This window comes from Narcine bancroftii, chromosome 5, assembly GCF_036971445.1.
Source record: "Narcine bancroftii isolate sNarBan1 chromosome 5, sNarBan1.hap1, whole genome shotgun sequence".
NCBI classification, from domain to species: Eukaryota; Metazoa; Chordata; class Chondrichthyes; order Torpediniformes; family Narcinidae; genus Narcine; species Narcine bancroftii.
Window position 1 is genome coordinate 107986407 of NC_091473.1, and position 25826 is coordinate 108012232.

Sequence of the window (25826 nt, forward strand, 5' to 3'; positions counted from 1 at the left end):
TAAAAAAAAGTATTTTTAAACTGGCAATATTCATATTGTTCCAGTGTTTTGTTTTAAAAATTAAAACTACAGATAAACAACAAATATAGATAATACTAACCTTTTTCTTTAGAATTTGGTTTAATGACTGGCTTTACTCCAATTATTTCAGCTAATTCTGCTTCCAGATCACCAACATTGTCATCTCCTCCTGAAATCATATCTTCACATGAAAAGTCTACAAACGGGCCAAGCTGCATTTAAAAAGAACAGTAGAGAAACTGACTACAAATTACAATTATGCATTTTATACAGTTTTCTGCAGAGTTCAAGCTCTTTTCATCCCCCTCCCTCCCAACTCCCCCACACTTAACTAACCATTTAAGACAATCAAAAGAAAGGTTTTATGGATTTGTCACAACCAGGCAGCCAGTGCTCAGGCGGTATTCTTCTCTTGACTTTTCCTGGTTGGGATGAGATGGAACCCCCACCCCCGCCGACTGAGGGATAGACGGGGAAGGTAAGGCAGTGAGGCACGATGGTCTACACTATAATCGTGCTCCAATGGAATTAAAGTATGGTTGCCAAATTTTTTTAAAAAGTGTTACACTTTTTTCTTAAGTTGTAAGTAATTTTCTCAAGGGGAAGACAGCTTTACATTTCTGTGTTCCAGCAAGTAATGCTCAGGCAGGAGTCAGATTTCTAGTTAGCCACTGTGCACTTCCTGGCCACTGCCAATGCGATAATTGCAAATTTAAATTTAAATTTGGACAGGTTCATTGTAAGTCTTATGTCCATTATGTTTCTCAACAGAAAAACTCTGGATCTTGTGGGAATTCTTTACCTATGATTTTTTTTTCCCAGGACTTGGCCTAGTTCCATCTAGAAGGGTCTCACCTTAGTACATGTCAAGGTTGCGTGCACAAAGGTTCCTGTCTCAATGCCATATCTAAAGCATTGGTCTGACAATTCTGGTTTAGATATTATCGGTGGAGAGGTTGCATCAACCTTGGATTTTATAACTACTTGAATAGCCACCCAGCCTAATTTTATTTTTCCCCAAAACAATACTTTAGTCATAGTGTATGCAAATACACCCTACACTTAACAAAGTATATCATTGCAATTGCTTAAAATTCTGCTTCACTTTCCACAGATGTTGTTTGATGGGTGTTTCCAGGTATATTCTCCTTTTACTGCATCTTTTAGCAGCACGGTTAGCATAGTGGTTAACACAGCACTATTAGAGGGCCAGCAACCCAATTTCAAATCTTGTTCTGCCTATAAAGAGTTTTACATTCTCCTGTGTCTGTGTGGGTTTCTTCAGAGTTCTCTCGTTTCCTTCCAAATACATGCAAAGTTAGTAGGTTAATTGGTCATATGGGTATATTTGGGCAGCACAGTGTTGAGGCCAGAGGACCCCAAAACCCAGCAGCGATATTCACCAAGACAAATGGTTACTTAAACAAAAGTTGCTTTTAATTATCTGTAAACATGAAAATAGAATTAAATTTTAACTTATCTCTATTGACTTACTTAAACCAACTTAACCCCCTTCTAATTCTAAGCGCACGTGTATGTAATGTGTGTCTAAGTTCAGAAAAGTTCTTGCTTCTCATTCCTCCAAGTTCACTGGTTGCAGACAATTCTTAGACTGAGCACTGAATTTAACATTTATAAAGTTCACCAGGCTTTGGTGCTTGAAAGGTAAATGGCTACCGCTCAGGAAGGTTCTTGTCAGGTTTCAGAGAGAGATTTGTTGTTCCTTTTTAATCAGCCACTTTAGTTCTCCAGATGATATCCTCTTTATTTCAGGTCACCACAGAGTTCCTTTTTTGTTTCTCTTATTTCAAGTGAAGCATTAAACAGCCAGTCCTCTCCTCTTGCATGAACCACAAGGGTTTTGACCAGGCTGTCTTCCAAACGGGCTTGTCAGCTTTTCCAGTTCCAGTCCCAACTACTTCTAGTGGCTGTAACACTGTCAAGTGATCTCTGTATCTCACTCTCTCTCTTTCTGAGAGAAAGCCTGTTTGACTCTCTCTGCTTGAAAAACCACACGACCCTCTCAGAACAGCAAGTTCTCTTCCAGACAGCAGCGGCTCCGGTATACTATTTCAACTGTTGCCTTTTGTAAATAACAATCCATTAGTGAAGTCTCTTGAGCACTCTTCAAAAACTCTTGCAAAAGGTCTGGAGCCGATACGCCTACCATGGGTTAGAGCTCCAGTATTTTAAAGAAGATCTGTTTTAAAGTGTTTGTATGTGACCTACTCTAACAAACCTTACCCAATTTGTCTCACAAAAACATATCTATATATATCTATATACTCTGTCACAATGGGTCAGAAAGGTCTGTTACTGTGCTATATCTCCAAATTAAAATTAAACTTGAGTCCTTCTCTATTATGTTTCATACTGCTCAGCCAATTCCAAAGACAGGTCTGTAATTTTCTTCTAAAGTCTGAAAGAAATGGGGCTATGTTTCCATATTTATGCAATTTAGGATTCAAGATTTTTTTATTATTATGTAATAAAACAGAAATGTAATATTACACAAAATTCCCTGTAGTCTGTTGTGGGGCAGACAAAGATTTGCCATCAGCAAAAATTGCTCGGCAACCCTTACAGTCAGAGAAAGCGAAGCAAAGAGAGTCCCTTCAGAGTCACTGTGGATTTGCTTCTGTGATGTTTCCTTTAAGTAATAAAGAAGCTTGGGTTCTTTTATATTATCAATATTTTATAAACATCTTACGACTTCATGGTGCAGCCATTTTTCATGTATCTAACCCAAACTGCACCATTCACCTCTGACTCCCTCTAGTGGTATCACCACATCCCGATTAGACACTAATACAGTATTCATTTCAAATTAAAGTTAAGCACCAACATAAACAAAAATATCACCAGCACAAACTTTTTAAGTGTGCAGTTCTTTTTCTTTTAGAGATTCAGCCTGAGATGTGATTTGATAACATGTGTGAATCTTCTCAACACAGGTTCATGTGTTGGCTCTGCTGGTCCACTACTGTCTAGCCCTAGTGGTGTTTCCTCTGTTGCTGTGCAGGCTGGATCTTCTGCATTTGTCTGTTTTTGAAGTATCACTTGCATTTTCAGCAGGCTCTTTCAATTCCTCCTCAGTATTTGACCATCCTTTGTTCTGATTTTGGATTTACTTCCTCCAGAACAGTGGCCTTGTTGTCCCAGCTGTTGGAATCTCAGAGCCTCACTGTGTCATGTTTTGCCAGTTTCCCTAACCTTCTTGCTGACTTGTTATAGTTTGTTTTGTCTCCTTTGCAGACGATTTTGTTTCCATTTGATACCTGTGCTTGTTTGGGTCTGCAGCGTAAAGAAGTGTGGTGTGTAGTCTACATCTCATCAGTAGCTCAGCAAATGACATGCTATGTTCAAGTGGGGAAGGTCGGTAATTCAACAGAGCCAAATAAGGATCTGAGCACTGTTTTGTGGTTTCTTGGGCAGCTGTTTAACTATGTAAACACCTTTCTCTGCTTTACTGTTTGACTAAGGATATAGAGGACTTGAAGTCCTATGTTGAAAATCATACTCTTCTGCAATGTTCTGGAATTCTCTTCAACTGTAGCATGGTCCATTGTCACTATTGACAATTTGAGGAATTCCATGTCTTGCAAAGATCAATTTCATATATTTGATCACACAGCAGCAGACATGTTAGGAAGCAGCACCATCTCGGGATAGCTCAATAGCCAATAACCAGCAAGTAATTCTTTCCATCTAGGTGTAACAGATCAGTCCCAACTTTCTGCCTGGGAAGTCTTTATGATCATGTGTTAGTGGTTGACAATGTAATGAAATGAATGTGCTGTGTATAAGAGTTAAGATGTTATTATAACTGTATTATGAAAGATAGAGTAGACTTTTAAATGATTGCCATGAATTACTAAGAAATGGGTATTGGGACACTCACACAGAGAGGTCAGCTGCAACTAACATTCCAGACAACTATCCATTATCACCTCTTCCATAAAGCTATCTCCTGGTCCTCTACTACAAGCTTATCAAACAGAATGTGGAAACATCAAAAGCCTGCAGAATGGCCAATGACTCCAATGGCTTTGCTTCAGTGTGTGGGATTCAACTAACCCTGTTAAAAATCATTAATATGGAGATCACTGGGGAAGCAACATTTACATGTGCCAAGAGCTGTCTTAAAGGACCCTTTTTATCATGTCTGCCACAATTCCATATCTTTTAATTATAGAAAGCCAATTCAATGATAACCATTTTCCTGTCTTTAGAAATAAGCAGACAACTGACTGTAACACCTCAGCTTGAAACAATCCCCTCAAAGGAATGGTTACTTAATCATATGCAGTAAAATGCCTTAAATATTGTACTTTGAATAAGGTTCAACAGTATGAGGGAGATGACCTTGTCTACTCAACCCTAATTACTGCTCATTCCCGCTAGTTTGACTCCAATAAATTCTCTGTGTGTTGTATTTTGTGGTTTGGTTGTACTTCTTGCACCTTGACAGGACTAAAGTATAACAATCTTGGGTTCCTTTGTCTGCCTTGTGTGATGTTTCAGACAGCTTGAAACCATTCTATCAATGTCAGCATTTATCCCTGGCAATAAATAGCAATTCTGGGCCTCCTCTTGCATTTTTCCATTCCAAGGTGGCCCTCACGCAAACTTTTTCAGCATATCTTGTCACAGTGATTGAGGAATGATAATTCTGGTCTGTATGGAGAAGCCCACTGACAACACTCAGCTCTGCTCTGATGTTGTAGGATGGCTGACATTCACCTCTAGGCTATCCTTCATTCAGATTCTTGATGACTTTCTGTAGAACTGTGTCCTTTTCTATTTCTGCTTGGATTTCATGTCAGATACAAGAAGAGATTCAGTGATCAGGTTCATGTGGAGATTCACATGTGTCTCTGTGGAACTCTCATTGTGTGTTTCACTCTATGTCGTTGCCCTGCATCAATTAACACAATAAGTTTCCCTGGAGTGTACACAAATTTAGTCAAAACGTTGTAGTTTCATCATCAGTCTTTGGAATTGCAGCAAAATCTCACTGAGATTTTTCTTGATTTTGGCTATTAATGGCTTGTGGTCTGTCTCTGCCACAAATGTTGGTAGACCATACACATAACTGAAATTTCTCAAGTCCGCAGACCACACCTAGGCCCTCTTTCTCTATCTGTGCATAATGACATTCAAATGTGGTCATCGTCCTTGACGTGTATGCAACTGGCCCCCAATCTTCTCCCACAGCCTGAAGTAGTACGGCACCTATTCCATCTTTTGAAGCATCTGTAGATATTTTCATCTTTCTAGATGGGTCAAAGAATGTTAAAAGCATTGGTTCTATAGTTAGAATAGTCTTTAGTTGTCCCCATTCTTCCTCTGGTTGACCATCTACTTGAATTCACATTTGTCCCATAACAACTTCCTCAAATACATTGTTTTGGAAGAAAGGTTTGGAATTAATTTACCAATGAAATTGATCATTCCCAGCACTCTCAATATACCCTTTTTGAAAGTCGGTCTGGGTATCTCTAGAATTGCTTTCACCTTGCTCTTGTCTGACTCCTCACCTGCCTCTGTCAGCTTATCTCCTAGAAAGGTGATTTCCTTCACACCAAACTGACATTTTGCTCTATTTAGCTTTAATCCATACTTCTGAATGTGTGGTAGCACTTTGATGAGCCTCTCGTTGTGTTGTTCTTTTGTGGATCCCCGCAGGATCATGTCATCCATGTACACACATACCCCATTTATGCTTTCTACGATGTGCTCCTTTGTCCTCTGGAACACTTCAAAAGCTGAGGAAGGCATCCAAAAGGCATCCTCATACAGGAGTATCAGCCAAAAAGTGTATTAAATATATAGTATTTTGTGCTATTTTCATGCAGATTTAATGGGATGCATCCAATTTAGTGAAAAACTTTGCTCCAGCCATCTCACTTGTAATTTCATCCCTGGTTGGAATCTGATAATGTTCCCTCTTTATATTGGCATCCAAGTCTTTTGGGTCCATGCATACCTGTTCTTCTTTTTGACACACACCATTGAATTCACCCATTCTGTGGAATCCTCCACTTTCTTTATGACCCCTAGTGATGTCATTCAGTCGAGATCGTTTGAGCTTGTCTTTTAGTGGTGCTGGAACCCACCTTGGGGCATGCACTACTGGCTGTGCATCTCCCTTTAACTGTTTCTTATAGGTGGATGATGTCTGGAAATTAATCCAGTATTTTCTCTACATTATTCTATGCATTGGCACTTTTAATGTGATACACCCTCTTGACAAGCTTAAGTTTTCACATGCTTTGTCACCAAGCAGTAACTTATGTCCATCTGGGACTACTGCAAACATGAGGTGGTGTTCTTTATCTTTAACTTTCACCTTTAGTTGGCATGTATCTTTCGTGTCAATGCACTGTCCATTGTAGGCCTGGAGCTGAACAGAATTTGTATGCATGTACGGCTTTATCTTCATTGCCCTGATGTCATGCTCACAGATCAAAATGGCCTTTGAACCTGTGTCCAGCTTGAAAGGAATATCTGCTCCATTTGCATGCAATGACACAGCTCATTTGTTCTGTTCACGCTTGGATATTCAGTGTCTGTTTGAAATCTTCTTGCTCCACTATTCCCATGAAGAATGCATCACTGAGGGCAGTTTCTTCCATAGTGTGCACATTTACACTTCTGCTTTGTTCCATTTTTTTTAAACTTTATTTAAGATATAAGTAAAAAGTATAACATACAATCTAAGTATTCAAACAAAGTAATTTTACAAATATTTATATATAAAGAAAAACAAAACACAACAAACATTTTTTAAAAATGCTTTGTTCCATTTTAGAAAAACATTGTTTTGTATAGTGATTCTGTCCTTTGCACTTATTATAGACTTTTCCATAGGCTGGGCATTGTTTTGGTGCATGTTGAGTGTCACATCGTTTACAATTGAATGTCTCTTCATCTTTTTCTTGTTTCCTATATTTTGTTCTCTGTTTATATGTGCATCCAGACTCAGCGACAACAGTTATGTCTTCATTTTGCACTCTCCTGAACTTTTTCCACATGCTGAAGAGCTAATTCACTGATGTGGCAATCTTCACAGTTCCAGCTAAGGTAAGCTCTCTCATATCAACCTCTCTCTCACTTTCTCATCAATAATTTTGACTACAATTTGATCACGGATCATTGAATCTTGCAGCAATCGTAAATTCCATGATCTTGCTTTTAATTTCAATTCCATAAAGAAAGTATCAAACTCTCTGCCTGCAGGTATGTGCTCAAAACACAAACCGCTTCAATGTTTTATTTTTCTTTGGTGAGCAGTGTTCATCAAACATCTCGATAACCTTACTGAGTCATTTGCCTCAGTAAACACAAATGTGCTGAAAACCTCTAGTGCTTGAGGTCCCACCATGGTAAGTATCAGTGCAACATTTCGTACATCTAGTTTGTTATAGAGTCCAATGGCTTGCAGATACAGAATTAATTGCTGTTTAAACAACCACCACTCGTAATTAACGTTCCCAGTCCAATTCACAGTGTCAGGATTTTTCACACTCTCCATGTTTCCTGATGATATCAACTGATACACACTAGGGTTCTTTTATATTAATAATATTTTTCTTAGATCTAACCCAAGGTGCAGCATTAATCTCAAACTCCCTCTAGTGGCCAGAAGCACTCTATCACCACGGCCTCCAGCCCTCCTGTAGCCTCTGCAAGCACATAGACTTCAGACTAAACCATCGGCAACCCAAGTTCCAGATCCAAAGCTTCAACATCTGAGGTCCCACGGGGGTCCCTCCCATCATTGGCACCCGCTCTTATACCAATTCTTCTACCTGGTACCTCTTCAGCCAGTGAAATAAAATATGAAAATTATAATTGTAAAGAATGCTATGGATTCTCTTTTATTGCTGTCACTAAATGTAACTTTAAATTCAGCATCAGATTCTAGATCATTTATGTAATAAATGAAAGATTCTGTTCAAATTTGTACTGCATGGGGCGTGGCAAGATGGCGTAGGGTGAAGACGTGGGATGTAATCTCTCCTCAACTGGACAGTTTAAAACCTGAAATTAATGAACTGATAAATATCTGAAAAATTAAGGAAAAGTATTTTATGTTCTGAGAATGAAAGAAGCAAGAAGAGGAAGAGTATACAATCAAAAAAACATTTTAAAGTATTGGAAAAAAAAGGAAGAATCTGGGCCTACCGAAGAATTGAAGCCTCAGGATCGATTTCAGATGGATTCGAAGCCCCACCGTATTTCTCTGGCAAGGTTGAGTGAAACTGCGGCATCCTCAGTGCGTGCAGCAATGCAAGATAGCACCGCCACTACCTCCCTGGCATTGTTCCAGGAAGCTTGTGGGAGCGCCGCACTGAGCGTCGCTGGTAGCATGGCCGAGGGTGGGGGCCGGGGGATGCAAGAATGAGCCGATTAATGTCTCTGTGTGCACGCCGATGCTTAGCGATGAATCCTCTTTGGAGTCCTGTTCTCTCGTGATTGCTGCGATCAGAGGGCGCGCATGTACAAAACTCTGGAGTGGGTCCAGGCTGCGGGGGGGGGGGGGGGGGGGGGGGGTGGGCCCATCCACTGTCACCCTGATGACGTCGGCCCGGAGTGGACAGGGGTCCAGACCTGCAGCCAGAGGTGAGTTTAGTACCCGAGGAGGAGGAGGAGGAAGAAACTGCCAATTATTTAGATGAAGAGGACCAAGAGTTACTTATGGCTACTGCAAACTTTATGGAAGGTAAGCCTAGAACTTTAAAGGCACCTTCACCATATAAGTTTGTTGAGTCCTTCGCCTAGATCTGATGTTGTAACTATTTTAGAAGAGATAACTAAACAAAATGAAAATTCGATGAATTATATATCTACTAGTTTTCATAGTATTGATGAACAGTTTGCTGAGATTAGAGTCAGAATGTCAGATGTGTCTGGAGATATTGCTTCAATGAAGTTGGATATTAATAAATGTTTGACAGCTGTTGATGTGGTTCAAAACAGAGTGAAGAATGTTGAAGAGAGTTGATCAGATTGAAGAACAGATTACTGGATTGCAAATGGAGAAGAATCTTTTTTGCAGAAAATGGATTCTTTGGAAATTCAAAGTCGTCGGAATTATATTAAAATAGTGGATTTACCTGAGGGTATTGAGGAAGCAAATCCTACAAGGTATTTTTAAAAGAATAGATTCCTGATGTTTTGGGTTCTGAATACTTTCCTGAGGGTTTGGAATTAGATAGAGCCCATCATGCTTTAAGAAAGAAACCCTTACCAGGTCAGCCACCACGGGCAGTTTTAGTTAGATGTCTTAGGTATGAGGATCGGGAGATGATTTTACGTGCGGCAATTCAGCTAGCTTGTATGAATCAAGGCCCAATGATGGTACAGGGTAACAAGGTTTTCTTCTATGCAGATTTGAGTCAAGAGGTTATTCAGAGGCAGAAGGAGTTTAAGTTAGCTAAAGCGGCGTTGTGTAAGTAAGGACATAGATCTGCTTTTCAATATCCAGCAATTTTGAAGGTGTTTTCTGGGCAATATCAATCATAATTTTTTGAAAAGGCACAAGATGCATTAACCTTTGCCAATTCTTTGCCAGATTCCATGTTCACTCAAGATCATTCTACAAAACCTTTGGTGACCATAGATAAAGTGGAAATGGACAGGGAAGTAGGAAGTTGGAAACTGAACAATTGGTGGTTTTGGAGGTGGAGCTTCCGACTGAATCTTGATTGAACTATGAATTTCAGTACTGAGTTGTCTGGTTGGGGAGAAGATGACAACCCAGTTGTTTCTGAAGTCATCAGCCACGGTTGGTATTAACCACACCAGGTTGATAGAAGGGGGGTGCTATATTTGCAGTTTTTTTAAAAGGGGATATTTGTATTTTAGTTTGGGGGGGCTTTATATATATATATATATATATATAAATATATATAAACATATATATATATATAAACATATATATATATATAAACATATATATATATATATATAAACATATATATATATATATATATATATATATAAACATATATATATATATATATATATATATAAACATATATATATATATATATATATATATCTTTCTTTCTTTGGCTTGGCTTCGCGGACGAAGATTTATGGAGGGGGTAAAAAGTCCACGTCAGCTGCAGGCTCGTTTGTGGCTGACCAGTCCGATGCGGGACAGGCAGACACGATTGCAGCGGTTGCAAGGGAAAATTGGTTGGTTGGGGTTGGGTGTTGGGTTTTTCCTCCTTTGCCTTTTGTCAGTGAGGTGGGCTCTGCGGTCTTCTTCAAAGGAGGCTGCTGCCCGCCAAACTGTGAGGCGCCAAGATGCACGGTTTGAGGCGTTATATATATATATAAACACACACATATATATATATATATATTTATATATATAAACATATATATATATATATAAACATATATATATATATAAACATATATATATATATCTATATATCAATATAAATATATATATATAGATATAAATATATATATATGTATAATATATTATATATACATGTGTGTGATGCGTGCATGTGTATGTGCGTGTATATATCTGTGTGTGTAATGTGTGCATGTGTATGTGCGTGTATATATCTGAGCGTGTAATGTATGCATGTGTATGTGCGTGTATCTGAGCGTGTAATGTGTGCATGTGTATGTGCGTGTATCTGAGCGTGTAATGTGTGCATGTGTATGTGCGTGTATATATCTGAGTGTGTAATGTGTGCATGTGTATGTGCGTGTATATATCTGAGTGTGTAATGTGTGCATGTGTATGTGCGTGTATATATCTGAGTGTGTAATGTGTGCATGTGTATGTGCGCGTATATATCTGTGTGTGTAATGTGTGCATGTGTATGTGCGCGTATATATCTGTGTGTGTAATGTGTGCATGTGTATGTGCGTGTATATATCTGTGTGTGTAATGTGTACATGTGTATGTGCATGTATATATCTGAGTGCGTAATGTGTGCATGTGTATGTGCGTGTATATATCTGAGTGTGTAATGTGTACATGTATGTATATATCTGTGTGTAATGTGTGCATGTGTATGTGCGTGTATATATCTGTGTGTGTAATGTGTGCATGTGTATGTGCGTGTATCTGAGCGTGTAATGTGTACATGTGTATGTGCATGTATATATCTGAGTGTGTAATGTGTGCATGTGTATGTGCGTGTATATATCTGAGTGTGTAATGTGTACATGTATGTATATATCTGTGTGTAATGTGTGCATGTGTATGTGCGTGTATATATCTGGGTGTGTAATGTGTGCATGTGTATGTGCGTGTATATATCTGGGTGTGTAATGTGTGCATGTGTATGTGCGTGTATATATCTGGGTGTGTAATGTGTACATGTGTATGTGCGTATATATATCTGTGTGCATGTGTATGTGCGTGTATATATCTGTGTGTAATGTGTGCATGTGTATTTGCGTGTATATATCTGAGTGTGTAATGTGTGCATGTGTATGTGCGTGTATATATCTGGGTGTGTAATGTGTGCATGTGTATGTGCGTGTATATATCTGAGTGTGTAATGTGTGCATGTGTATGTGCGTGTATATATCTGAGTGTGTAATGTGTGCATGTGTATGTGCGTGTATATATCTGAGTGTGTAATGTGTGCACGTGTATGTGTGTGTATATATCTGAGTGTGTAATGTGTGCATGTGTATGTGTGTGTATATGTCTGTGTGTGTAATGTGTGCATGTGTATGTGCGTGTATATATCTGTGTGTGTAATGTGTGCATGTGTATTTGCATGTATATATCTGTGTGTAATGTGTGCATGTGTATGTGCATGTATATATCTGTGTGTGTAATGTGTGCTTGTGTATGTGCGTGTATATATCTGTGTGTGTAATGTGTGCTTGTGTATGTGCGTGTATATATCTGTGTATAATGTGTGCATATGTATGTGCGTGTATATATCCGTGTGTGTAATGTGTGCATATGTATGTGTGTGTATATATCTGTGTGTAATGTGTGCATGTGTGTGTGTGTATATATGTGTGTGTGTATTTGTGTGTGTATGTGTGCGCGTGTACGTGCATATATGCGTGCGCGTGTGTACGTGTGCGTGCATGCGTGCATGCATGCATACGTTTGGAGAAAGATTTGCAGAGGAATGTTTCCGAAGATAAAAAGATACAGCTATCCAATTTGAAAATGCGTTATAATACTTTACAAACATATCATTATGAGAAATTAATTCAAAGATCTAAACAGCGGTATTATGAATTGGGAGAAAGAGCTCATAAGGTCTTAGCTTGGCAGTTGAAAACAGAACAAGTTTCTAGGACAATAAATGCTGTTAAAAGAGGTACAAAAAATACATAATCCTCAAAAAATCAATGATGAATTTCATTCTTTTTAATCAAGATTTATATAAATCAGAGGTTGAACAAGATGTTGATCGAGTAGAATCTTTTTTAGCTGGGTTAGATCTTCCATTTTTAAACGATTCGGAAATTCAGGATTCTTCTTTTACAGATCTTGAAATTAAAGAGGTATTACAAATGATGCCTAATGGAAAGTCTGGAGAGGATGGATTTACATTGGAATTTTATAAGGAATTTTACGACTTATTACTTCCATTATTTTGACAGGTATTAGAGCAAGCAGCAGAAACGTATTCTCTTCCAGAATCTTTTTCTAGAGCATTGATTACGGTTATTCCAAAAAAAGATAAGAGATCCGTTAAAAGTAGCTTTGTATAGACCAATTTTTTTGTTAAATGTAGATTATAAAATTGTGACTAAAGTGTTGGCAAATAGGATAGCAAAATATTTACCAAAGTTAATTCATGTAGATCAAGCAGGATTTATTAAAAATCATTATTCAGCTGATAGTGTTCTTAAATTATGTTAATTAATGCTTCTAGAGAACAACATGATTTACCCTTGGTAGTGGCTTTAGATACCGAAAAAGCTTTTAATCGTATTGAATGGTATTTTTTTATTTAAAGTTTTGGAACATTTTAAATTTGGTTCGACTTTTATTGGATGGGTATAAGCTTTATATAATAATTCCTCAGCTAGGGTAGTGACAAATGGATTAATTTCTCCTTCATTTGCCTTATCAAGACCAACTAGACAGGGTTGTCCATTATCTCCGGCTTTATTCGCTTTGGTGATTGAGCCTTTGGCTCAATCTCTCAGACAGAATGTTAATATTAAAGGTATTAGTGTCGGGGAAGATGAATAAGAAATTGATTTATTTGCGGATGATGTGTTAATTTATTTAACAAAATCCTAAAGATTCTGGAAGAGAATACGTTTCTGCTGCTTGCTCTAATACCTGTCAAAATACTGGAAGTAATAAGTCGTAAAATTCCTTATAAAATTCCAACGTAAATCCATCCTCTCCAGACTTTCCATTAGGCATCATTTGTAATACCTCTTTATATCCTTAGTATATTTATAGACATGTTTGAAACAATATGGTAAAATGTCTGGGCATAAAATTAACTGGGACAAGAGTGAATTATTACCTGTTTCAAATGAAGATTATTCTGAGTGTAAACAGATCACCCAGTTTCATTGGTCTGTTAAGATAAAATATTTAGGAGTGATAAAAAATGTGGAATATTGTCAGTTATATCAGTTGAATTATATACCATTGTTAAGAAAAATTAAAGCAGATTTGAAGAAGTGGAAAGATTTTACCTTTAACTTTAATAGGAAGGGTAAATTGTATTAAAATGAATGTGTTTCCACGTATACAGTATCTTTTCAATCTATTCCTTGTTTTTTACCAGTCTTTTTTTAAAGAATTAAATGCTGCAGTTTGTTTATTTTTGTGGAAGAATAAACTATCTAGAGTTTCACTGCAAAAGTTGACTTGGAAATATGCATTAGGATGTCTTCAGTTACCAAAATTTGAAAATTATTATGAGCCAGCACAATTGAAATTTATTAATCAAATGTTAGATAGGGAACAAACCCCTATATGAGCCAGAGTAGAATTAACTCAATCTTCAGAAAATTATGTAAATTCTTTTATTTATAAAAGTGGAGACCAAATTTTTTTGAAGTTTTATAATGTCCCTGTACTTAGACATTTAATTGATATTTGGTACAAGAGAGATTGTATAATTGGAGCAAAAGGTACAATTACTGGTTGGACTCCTATGTATAGAAATAGGATTATACCATTTTCAATGGATAGTTGTTATTTAAAGGAATGGGATTTGAAAGGTATTCGAAGGGTAGATGATTGTTTTGAGAAAAGTGTTTTTCTTTCCTTTATTCAATTACAAGAAAAAATTCATATTTCATTGAATTCAATATTTGTTTATTATCAAATACAAGCTTTTTTTTTTAAAAAAAATTTTGGACAAGAAATTAAACTTCCTAATTTGTCCAGATTTGAAAAATTAATTACAGAACCTTTGAAAAAAGGATTTATATCAGAAATGTATAGTTTGTTGCAAGAGAAGATGAATAAACTTGGTATTTTTAAAATAAAAAACAAATGGGAGGAGTTACAATTTATTATATTGGAGGAAGATTGGTTAAAGATCTGTGAAAAAGTGATAACTAGGTTGATTAATGCAAGATATAATTTAGTTAATTATAACTTTGCACATCAGTTATATTTGACACCGGAGAAGTTGAAAAGATATGGTTTTAGGGATTCAGACATGTTTTCGGTGTGGAGTATAAAAAGAGACTTTTTTTTACATTTGGCTTGGTTATGTGAAAAGGTGCAAAATTTTTGGTTAAAATTAGACAATTTTTAGAATATTTATATAATATTCAGTTATTATTTGATCCTTTATTATTTTTATTAGCATTTATGATGGACTTAAAGGGATTGAAATTGGATAAATTTCAAATTGCTTTTATTCATTTGGCTTTAGCTGTTGCAAGAAAATGTATAGCAGTAACATGGAAAGATGATGTAGAGATTAGTATTCAAAGATGGCATAATGAATTGAAATCTTGTATCGATATAGAAAAAATATATAAATTACATAACTATTATTTTTTATTAAAATGTGGGATCCATATTTAAAATATATGGGTCTTATTATATGTTAATTAAAATATCTTAATTATTTTTTTTATACATGTTATGTTGAGGCACTTTTAGATTTTGTATATGGCTCCATTAGTATGTAGAAGTAGGGGTAGTTGGGGTTTTTTTTGGGGAGGTGGTGGGGTGGGGGTTGGGGCTGTTTATTAACCTCTCATTTAAAACTTTGTATTTTAATGTATTTTTGTAATAGGGTTTTTTTATTGTATTATCCTTTTAAAATATTATAAATAAATTTTTAAAAATTTGTACTGCATAAGGAATCATGTTTTCCTTAGACATTTGATTTTTTAAAAAATGAGGAATATGGTGTAGCTGCTAAGAAGCATTTCAGTTTGTTTTCCTTTAACTCAATGGTTTATTAGCAAAGGGCTGAAAAACAACTTCATGGGATTGTAATCATTTATCTCAATATTAACAGTTACCATATTGTTCTTAGTTACATATCTGCAAAAATATGGTTTCTTCCTGCATCTTCAAAAATAGTCAGACATTGCTTCACGTGCACATTCAAATCATCTCTAGTTTCAAGATTGTCAAAAATATCAAGCATGATTAAATGCTGAAAGCAATAAAACGGTTTGTAATTATGAATAATTGAAAAATCAGTAACGGTGGGATAGAAATTTGGTATTCACCAAAGAACGAATTGCACATCCTAAAGAGGTCCAGAGCTACTGAATGAAATGCTGACACAATGCACTTATTAAAAACACTTATTTGCTTCGAGATAATTTATTTTTCTATCAGAAGAAAAAAGTTTAATGCAAGGGAAAGAACTCTAATCATGACCAGAGATGTGCATGCTCAGTCTTGAACAACAACATGATTTTATAAGATCTATATATAAGATTGCATTCTGGATTACCTTTTAACCTCAACCAGGAAGTTTGGAGGAGGAATGGTACGCAAGAAACTGTGCATCAACAAAATCTTTCCAAATCAATAATGTACTAATCATATGACAGCAACTATGATATCAAATTTCCTTTTGTTTGCCTTATATATTGTAATCTATGTTAACTAGAATCATTACCTGCACCCATTTGCTACCAAATAGCACACTAAAATGAAAAAATAATAAACAAAATAAGCATTCTTTCTTGTTATACAAATAGGACGTAAACTATCAGCATAACCTACTGGTCCTCTGTAAAATGTGTTTGAACAGTCCAAATAAGTTTATTGTACAATGAAAAAGTGTGTTTTGTGAGCTCGCCACACATGTGATGGGGTAAAAACACACAAGTCATAGTTAGGGATAGAGTTCAGTTAGAACAGAGCAAAGAATGTTTTACTGGTGTGAGTAAACTTCACCTGGTATGAGTAATCAACTTGTTAAGTAGAAGCCATGTTGAGACTGCTACAGGACGGAAACGGAATCCTTTGACCCAACCTGTCCCCATCAATCAAGCTTGTGCAACAAGATTGAAACTGAATCATTTGGCCCAACCTGTCCCCATCAATCAACCTTGTCCCATTTGTCTACATTCAGACCATATACCTCCAAACTTTTCCTATCTATGTGCCTATGCAAATGTCATTTAAACAATACCATTTGTCCCCATCTCAGCCACTTCCTCTCTCACTTCCTCTGGCAGCTCGTTCCATTACTAACCGCCCTCTTTGCAAATGTTATGTTTGTTCCTTGAAGAACAACCACCTTGCATGGGTTTAACACGTAAACAACTGTATTTCTTGAGCTACTTGAACCCACAACACAACCAACTTCTGTCATCATCTCTATTTTGTTCCCGTGCACACTGCCAACTGGGAAATGTAGTTCTGTGGTGAACCACACTAATCCATTATCGAACCAGCATACGCAGTTGTGGGCCTCTGCAGGATCAGGAGTTCCTGGTGGCTGGGGGGGGGTCGCAAAGGACTCTTGGAGGCGCGCGACTTCCAGGGTTGGGTGATGGTGATAGCACACCAACTGTAATTATTTAAACTCGTGCATCGATTCTATTAAACAATTCCATTGGTTCAGCTCAAAGATTACTTTTGTTGTGCTTTGTTCACTGCACTACATGCTACAGTGGTGACCCTGACAGTCCAAAATAATTTTTTGGACCTAGCTGATATGCACCTACCAGTTTTTTGGATCTCACAACCACAGGTTTGGTTTGAGCAGAATGAAGCCCAGTTTCTTCTTCGTCAGATTGCTGCTGATGCTACTAAATATTGCTATGTCGTCGCATCGCTAGATCAGGACACAATGGTTTGCATTGTTGACTTCTTATGCCAGCCTCCAGCCAACGATAATTACAAAGCTATCAAAGCACTTCTTCCTCATACTTTCAGACTTTACTGCAGCAACACTGCGACAAGACCCCATCACATGGAAGGCCTAGGCAACCACACACTTTCTGCACTGATGAATGATATGTTGGTGCTCATGGGCAGGCACAAGCCCTGTTTTCTTTTCGGGCAGATTTTCCGGGAACAAATGCCAGAGGACATCTGATTGCCCCTTGCAGATAATGATTTCAACGAACCCTGTCGACTTGTTGCCCACACAGATGAGCTATGACATGCCAAACAGCACCATGCCAAAGGGCACAGAGGTGTGGGGTCAGACTTGGCAGCGAGAGGTACCAGTAGAGAGCAGTGGTGCTATTATCACCAGAGGGCACTTTTAAGGTGCTGCGGAATGACGCCACAACATTTTTTCTAGAGATGGGCAGCAAACAAGAGACAATTTTATGGATCAGCTTCGTTTAGACCTGGAGTAACCAGTACAGGTAGCATGCCCCCAGCGCAGAGGGTGTCCGCCAGCCCATTCTAGCTATATTAGCGAAACCTCTGGTTCTGGGGGGTGGGGATCAGGTGGCAAACCACGCCACTCCTTTATCCATAGTTGCGGGGCCCTGCAGGATCGGGAGTTCCATGTGGCTGGGTGGACACAAAGGGTTCTGGGAGGCACATGACTTGCGGGGTCAGGTGATGGTGATAGTTCACCAATTGTATTTATTTAAACTCCTGCCAATGTTCCATTAAACAATTCCGTTGATTCAGCTCAGACGACTTCTATTTGAGAAGCACGAGTTTAAATAATTACAGTTGGTGTGCTATCACCATGACCCGACCCTGGAAGTCAGAGATGATGACAGAAGTTGGTTGTGTTGTGGGTTCAAGCAGCTCAAGAAATACAGTTATTTACGTGGTGCTTTGTTCACTGCACCATTTGCTACACATGCATAATAATACATCTGTCCCCTTTTTAAAAAAAAAATACAAACACAATACTATATCTGCATAACAAGGATATCTACATAAACCCAACTATCTGGGTAGATCCATTGTTTCTGCCTGCTTCTGCCCCACCAAACTAGTTTCATCTTATCTTGATTCTATCCTTTCTCCCAAGTCCAATCCCTCCCTACCTACATCTGTGACACTGCACATACCCTCCATCTCCTCAGTGACTTAAGATTACCCCAACCCGACCATCTTATCTTCACAATGGATGTCCAATCCCTTTATACCTCTATCCCCAACACAGAAGGTCTAAAAGCACTTCGCTTTCTTCCTGGACCAAAGACCCGACCAGTCACCCTCTACCACTACCCTCCTCTGCCTGGCAAAACTTGTTCTCACTCTAATTAACTTCTTAAACTCATCCCACTTCCTCCAAATCAAAAGAGTAGCATTGGGTACCTGCATGGGTCCCAGCTGTGCCTGCCATGCTGCAAGCCTATAAAGGAAAGACCCCCCCCCCCAACTCTTCCTCTAGTATACAGACAACTACATTGGGGCTGCCTCATGCACTTGCGATGAACTTGTCAGCTTCATCTACTTTGTGTCCAACTTCCACCCCGATCTCAAACTCACCTGGTCCTTCTCCAACAACACTCTCCTCTTCCTGGATCTCTGTCTCCATCTTGGGAGACAAGCTTTCCACTGATTATCCACATCTGCACTTCCTCACACCCTGTCCCCTGCAAGGATTCCATCCCCTTCTCTCAATTTCTCAATTTCCGTCTCATCTGTTCCCAAGATGAGTTCTTCCAGTCCAGAGCTTCTAAAATGTCTGCCTTCTTTCACAAATGTGCCTTCCTCTGCCACCAGATACAACAAATACAGAATCCCCCTCACCTTCACCTACCACCCCACCATCCTCCACATCCAAGACATTATCCGTCAGAATTTCTGGCACTTATTACAGGATCCCACCACCAGATACATTTTACCCTCTCCTCCCCTCTCGGCCTTCTACAGGGACCACTCCCTCTGTGATTCCCTTGTGCATTTATCCCTCACCACTTATTGCACCCCCGGCACCTTCTCCTGTGCCCGCAAGAGGTGCAATACTTGTGCCCACACCTCCTCCCTCACCACAGTCCAGGGCCCCAAACGGGCCTTTCATGAGAATCAGCACTTCACTTGTACACCCAGAGAACTTATTTACTGCATCCAGTGCACCCTTTGTGGCATTCTCTACATCGGAGTCGCAGACTGGAGGATCACTTCACTCAGCACCTCCGCTCCGTTCGCAACCACAGTGACCTCCCAGTGGCCAACAACTTCACTTCCAAGTCGCACTCCTGTGCTCATGTCTGTCCATGTTCTTATGTACTGACCCACCCTGACCAACCGCAGACTGGAGGAACAAAACCTTATTTTCCATCTGGGCACCCTCCAGCCATATGGCATGAACATTGACTTTACTGCCTTCCATTAAAGCTGCTTGCCTTTTTTTGAATTTTATTTATAAGAAACAACCATGATTACAGACAATGAAATATAATATCAAAAATTTAAACATGGTTTATAGAAAAAAATTGAAAATCTGCCAAAGAAACCTCCAACTCCCCTCCAAACCCAAATCTACACCCTCCCTCTAATCTACATCAAAAACCTCTAACTACCCACAAAAAGAAAGAAAAAAAAAGAGAATACTAAACACAGTTCACTTAATATGATAAGGAGACTCGGCAGCACTCAAATCCCTATCTTTAAGTTTTCAAATTAAAATAATCCAAATATGGGCTCCAAATCTTTTTAAATACATAATATTTCTCTTAAATTATGTTATCTTCTCCAATGGAATACACGACTTTAATTCCGAATTCAATTTTTGTATGTTAAAATCCATTTAATATTTCCACAAAATAGCTATACATTTCCTCGCCACTTCTAAAGCTAATCTCAAAAAAAGCCATTTGAAATATATCCAATTTATGAAACAAATCAAATTCACTAATATCTCCAATTTAAAAAATTTTTTGGATCTGAAGAAAATTTTATATCAAAATAGTCTGTAAACAGTCTCTTACCCTATACAAAAAACACCTAACCTTATCACAAGACCATACATAGTGTAAAAACGTACCTTTCTGATCATTACAATGAAAACACAAATCAGAAACATTCAGATTATATATTTTCAAAAGTTCCGGAGTCAAATATAATTGATGTATAAAATTATACGTTACAAGTCTATATCAAACATTTACAATTTTTGGTCATATTAACCCTACAAATATTTTTCCAATGATCATTAACAAAATCAACTGCCAAATCCTTCTCCCATTTAAGATGTGATTTATGCAACTCAATTTTAGGCATTTTCTGCTGCAATAAGGAGCCGAACTCCCACTCTTGGTTACCCAGAATAATGAAACGACAGACACGAGGTTTCCCTCAACACCGTGCTCAAGGTTACTCAACTTGGATGCTCTGTTGGAAACTTTTGAACTGCAGAAATCAGTGACCAACCAAGAACAACCATCACAGGAAAACGAGATTTTACCTGCTACACCACAGGAACCTGTACAAACTTCACAGAGTTCGCAAACCAGTAAAGTCCTTCCAAGTGGACCCAAGTCTACACTCGTATGAGTAACAACTCAAAGAGGGAGGTGCTAGGGAGTCCTAATCAGAGTGACCCACAGTCACCAGGAGTGGGTGTTGCCATGGGAGCCATCCATTAACTAAAGGACTCACAAGATTGCCTTGTGATTTGAAGACACAAGCTTGTGTAAATACTATAAATAGTTTACATCATTTTGTGTAAATAGTCTATGTCTTGAGAATTGAAGTAAAGAGGATGGTGTTAAGGGAAACCTGTGTCTGTCGTTTCATTACTCTGGGTAACCAAGAGTGGGAGTTCGGTTCCTCATTTAACATTTTCTGGCCATGGTTACAACACTATAGAATTCAAATTTTTAAAAAAACTTTTGAGGAACTTTGCAAGGAATAGATTGAAAAAGTTATTGTATTCTAAGAAAAATATTCATCTTAATATAATTAACTCTACCTATTAATGTTACAGATAAATCTTGCCATCTATTTAAGTCATTTTTAATTTTATGGAATAAAGGTAGATAATTTAGCTCATAGATGATCTGAATTCTTATCAATTCCAATATCTAAATATTTAAGTATTGGAAAAGTTTAGGTTTGGACCAATGTTTATTAGTTGGATTGAATCTTTATATAACAACCCTTCTGTTAGAGTAGTGACAAATGACCAAATATAATCATCGCTTTTTATTAGAAAGATCTACTAACCAAGGATGCTCTTTGTCCCCGGCATTGTTTGCATTAACTATTGAATCTTTTAGCTCAATTGATAAGGCAAGATATTAATATTAAGGGTATTAAAGTTAATTGTGAGGGATTTAAGATTAATTTATTAACTGAAGACTTTTTGATTTATTTGATAGACCCCTGAAGTTCTTTAAAACCATTATATGAAAGATTGAAACAGTATGGTGAAATATCTAGTTATAAATTAATTGGGATAAAAGAGAGATTATGCCAGTGATTGATGCTGATTATATTTAGTGTAAAAAAGTTGTTCAATTTAAATTAAATGGACCATGTGACAGAATTGTGATCTTGGGTTTGCACTTGAACTCCAGGCTTCAGAACTGGTAGGCTTTTCGCAGTCTTATCATGATACTGATTCTGTTTTACTTTCTCTTCCACTTTATCCTGTTTGTCCTTGTGTGCTCCTTTAGTTGTCAACAGATTTTCATGCATTGAAAGATTGATACATATGTGTCGACCCATCAGCATTTGGGCAGGGGCAGGACATAGGCCAATTTGTAGTGGCGCACTTCTGTCAATCGTTAGACTTCTGTGGAAATCCTCTCATCCATCATGAGCTTTCTTCATGAGGTTCTTCACCACCTTGACAAAACTCTCTGCTAGGCCATTAGACTTTGGGTGTATGTCAAGTATTGGCATTACTGCTTGAAAATTGAGCATCACTGTCTGATACTACTTCACAAGGAACTCCATGCCTCTCAAACACAGTTTTCATGATACTTGATCTCATATTAGGGAACCAGTCAGGTCAGCTGGCAGAAATCTGTGTAGATGAGCATTTTGGGTCCAGTGACCATAATGTCATTAGTTTCAAGTTACTTATGGATAAGGATAGGTCTAGTCCTCAAGTTGAAATTCTAAATTGGAGAAAGGCCAAATTTGTGTAAATGAGAAAAGATCTCGGAAGAGTCGATTGGAATAAGCTGTTTTCTGGCAAGAATGTGTTCAGCAAGTGGAAGGCATTCAAAGTCGAGATTTTGAGGGTGCAGAGTTTGCATATTCCTATCAGGATTAAAGACAAAATTAATAGGGAACCTTGGTTTTCAAGGGATATTGGTGATATGATTAAGAAGAGAGTGCTGCCTAACCAGTATAGGCAACAAGGTACAAATGCGGTACTTGCAGAGTATAAAAAAATGTAAGAGAATACTAAAGAAGGAAATCAGGAAAGCAAAAAGAACGCATGAGGGTGCTTTGGCAAATAATGTGAAAGTAAATCCGAAGGGTTTCGACAAGCATATTAAGAGTAAATGGATTACAAGGGACAAAATTGGTCCCCCAATGGATCAGCGTGGTCAACTACGTGTGGAGCCTCACAAAATGGAAGAGGTCTTAAAACAGTTTTTTTTGCATCAGTATTTACTCAGGATAGAAGAGTCATAAACCATATGGAGATTAAGGAGGAGGAGGTGATTGCTGCTTTACTGCAAATAAAGGTAGACAAATCCTCTGTGCTAGATATGATATTCCTTCCGACCTTGAAGGAGACAAGTGTTAAAATTGCAGGGGCCCTGCTGGATACATTCAGAATGTCACGGGAGAGGAGCCGGAGGATTGGAGAGTGGTTCACGTTGTCCCGCTATTTAAGAAAGGCTCCAAAAGTAAACGAGGTAAACCAGTGACATCAGAAGTATGTAAATTATTGGAAGGAGTTCTGAGAGATAGGATATATAGGTATTTGGACAGCCATGAGCTGATTATGGACAATCAGCATGGTTTTGTGCATGGTAGTTCGTGTTTAACAAATCTTGTAAAGTTTTTTGAGAAAGTTACCAAGAAAGTAGATGAAGGAAAGGCTGTGAGTGTTGTCTACTTGGACTTTAGTAGGGCTTTCAACAAGTTCCCACAGGGAGGTTAGTTCAGAAGGTTAAGGTACTAGGTATACATAGAGGGGTTGGGAATTGGATTCAAAATTGGCTGTGTGGGAGAAAAGAGAGTAGTAGTGGATAGCTGCATCTCAGACTGGAGGCCTGTGACAAATGGTGTGCCTCAGCAATCTGTGTTTGGGACCATTGTTGTTTGTTGTCTATATTAATGATCTCGAAGATAACGTGGTAAATTGGTTCAGCAAGTTGGCTGATTATTCAAAGGTAGGAAATGTGGTGGACAGTGAGGAAGATTTTCAAAGCTTGGAGAGGGATCTGGAGCAATTGAGAGTATGGGACAGTAAATGGATGATGGAGTTTAATGCAGACAAGTGTACTGATGGAACCTTTCACATGCATGACTGCTGGCAAGAAGCTCTTTTTCTATCTGCGAATAATTGGCTTCTGCACTTGTTAAGCCCTTGATGTATTAGCCATACAATTCCATGTGTCCTCATTGCTGCTGCAATAGAACTGCTTCAAGACCAAGTCGGGATGCATCAGCCGAGATCCTGGTGCGCCTATACAGATCACAAAATTTTAGTACAGGCTCTTCTGTTAGGACTTTTTCAAGTGCTTGGAAGCACTCTTCTTGCTCTTGCGACCAGATCCACTCATTTTTCTGCTCAAGGAGTGACCCAAGTGGAAGTGACACTGTCGACAGACAAGGGATGAATTTAGCCAGATAAGTCACCAAGAAACGTCTCACCTCATCTTTGTTTTGGGCCTCACAAAATTCTCAATTACATTTCCTATGAAGGTCAGTGTCTTACACCAAACTCACATTTCTCTTTATTTAATTTCAAAATAACATTCCATGACATGTCAAACACTTGCCTTAGTCACGTATCATGTTCATTCTTGGTGCATTTCCATAAATGATGTTATTCATCAAGGACACAACTCCAGGTATACTTTCAAAGATCATGTGAATGGTTTTATGGTAGACTTCTGGTGCAGAACACATGTTAGCCAAAAAAAGTGGTATCTTCCTTGTATTGGAAGTGTATAGTCTTGAACTTGCCGCATTGAGCTTCATCTGCCAAAACTCTGATGGTGCATCGAGCTTGCTAAACCACTTGGCACCAGCAAACTGGGACATGATTTCCTCCCGTGTCGGCAATTTAAAATGTTCTCTCTTGAATGGCTTTATTGGGATCTCTTGGGTCCAGACATATATTCAATGCTCCATTTTTCTTTTGCACGATGACCAGTGAGCTGACCCTATCTGTAAGTTCTTGAATTTTCTGTACTACTTTCATCCATTCCATGCGTGCTAGCTCTTGTTTAAGTTTATCTCCAAGTGGAAACAGAACTTTCTTGCATGCATGAACAACAGGAGCCACTGTCTCACTTATGTGGACATCCAAGCCCCTTAAAGATATCTGCACACTCTTCCACGAGTGTTGCGTGGTCACCTTTGGTCTATGAAGCCACAATGAAAACTCTTTTCACCAGGTTGAGCTCTTCACATGCATTCATACCTAATACTGGCTGTACTCTCTTTTCTATAATCAGTAGTTATGACTTTAGATCAGTGGTTCTCTGAAAGTACTACCTGTCTCGTGGTTCTCTTGAACTCTGTGGTAACCTGAAAGAAAGAGGTTATTATCTGGAGAACCCTGATGGGGCAAGTTTCATCAGCAAGACACCAAGGTGACTGAGGGAAGTACCTCAGTTGTGGAAATCCTGGAACAGCTCAGCTCTCTCTACAAAACCTACAAGAACCTTCCTGAGCAGTAACCATTTATCTTTCAAGCACCAAAGCCTGGTGAATTTTATACATGTTAAATTCTGTGCACAGTAAAAAATTGCCTGCAACCAGACAACTTAAAAGAATGAGAAGTGAGATTGGACTGTGAACCAAAGAACTTCCAGAAATTTGAATTCACATTACATACACGTGCACTTAGAATTAGAAGGGGGTTAAGTTAAGTTAGTTAAAAATAGAGGTAAGTTAAAGTTTTATTCTGTTTTCATGTTTAAGGATAATTAAAAGCAAATTTTGTTTAAGTAATCATTTGTCATGGTGAATATCTATTGCTGCTGGGTTTTGAGGTCATTACAACGGTCAAAAGGAAGAGAATACTTACGTATCTATTAAAGCTGAAAGCTGATGTGGTATTTCACCAAGAAACACATCTTTCAAAAGTAGAACACAATAACTTAAAATGATTGTGGGTGGGGCTGGTCTTTTCTTCATTTTTTAATTCAAAAGCAGGAGGAGTGACAATTTTAATCAATAAAAATGTTCCAATAGTTATAGAAGATATTTCAAAAGATCAAGCGGACAGATATATAATAATAAACAGCAAAATTTATTCAGAATCATGGAT

At 38.1% G+C, this 25826-nt stretch overlaps 1 protein-coding gene across 8 annotated transcripts in view; it reads right to left on the reverse strand.

Annotated features, from left to right (window-relative positions):
• The window catches only part of cc2d1b (coiled-coil and C2 domain containing 1B), a 167405-nt gene that overhangs the window by 125932 nt on the left and 15647 nt on the right, over positions 1–25826 (reverse strand). For all 8 annotated transcript variants that reach the window (XR_011357855.1, XR_011357856.1, XM_069938670.1 and 5 more), the window contains one exon: positions 101–233. Coding sequence is in view for 6 of the 8 variants with exons in the window: in XM_069938670.1 (XP_069794771.1) it covers positions 101–200 (100 nt within the window). In the remaining 2 variants the exon portion in view is untranslated. The remainder of the gene's footprint in view (positions 1–100; positions 234–25826) is intronic.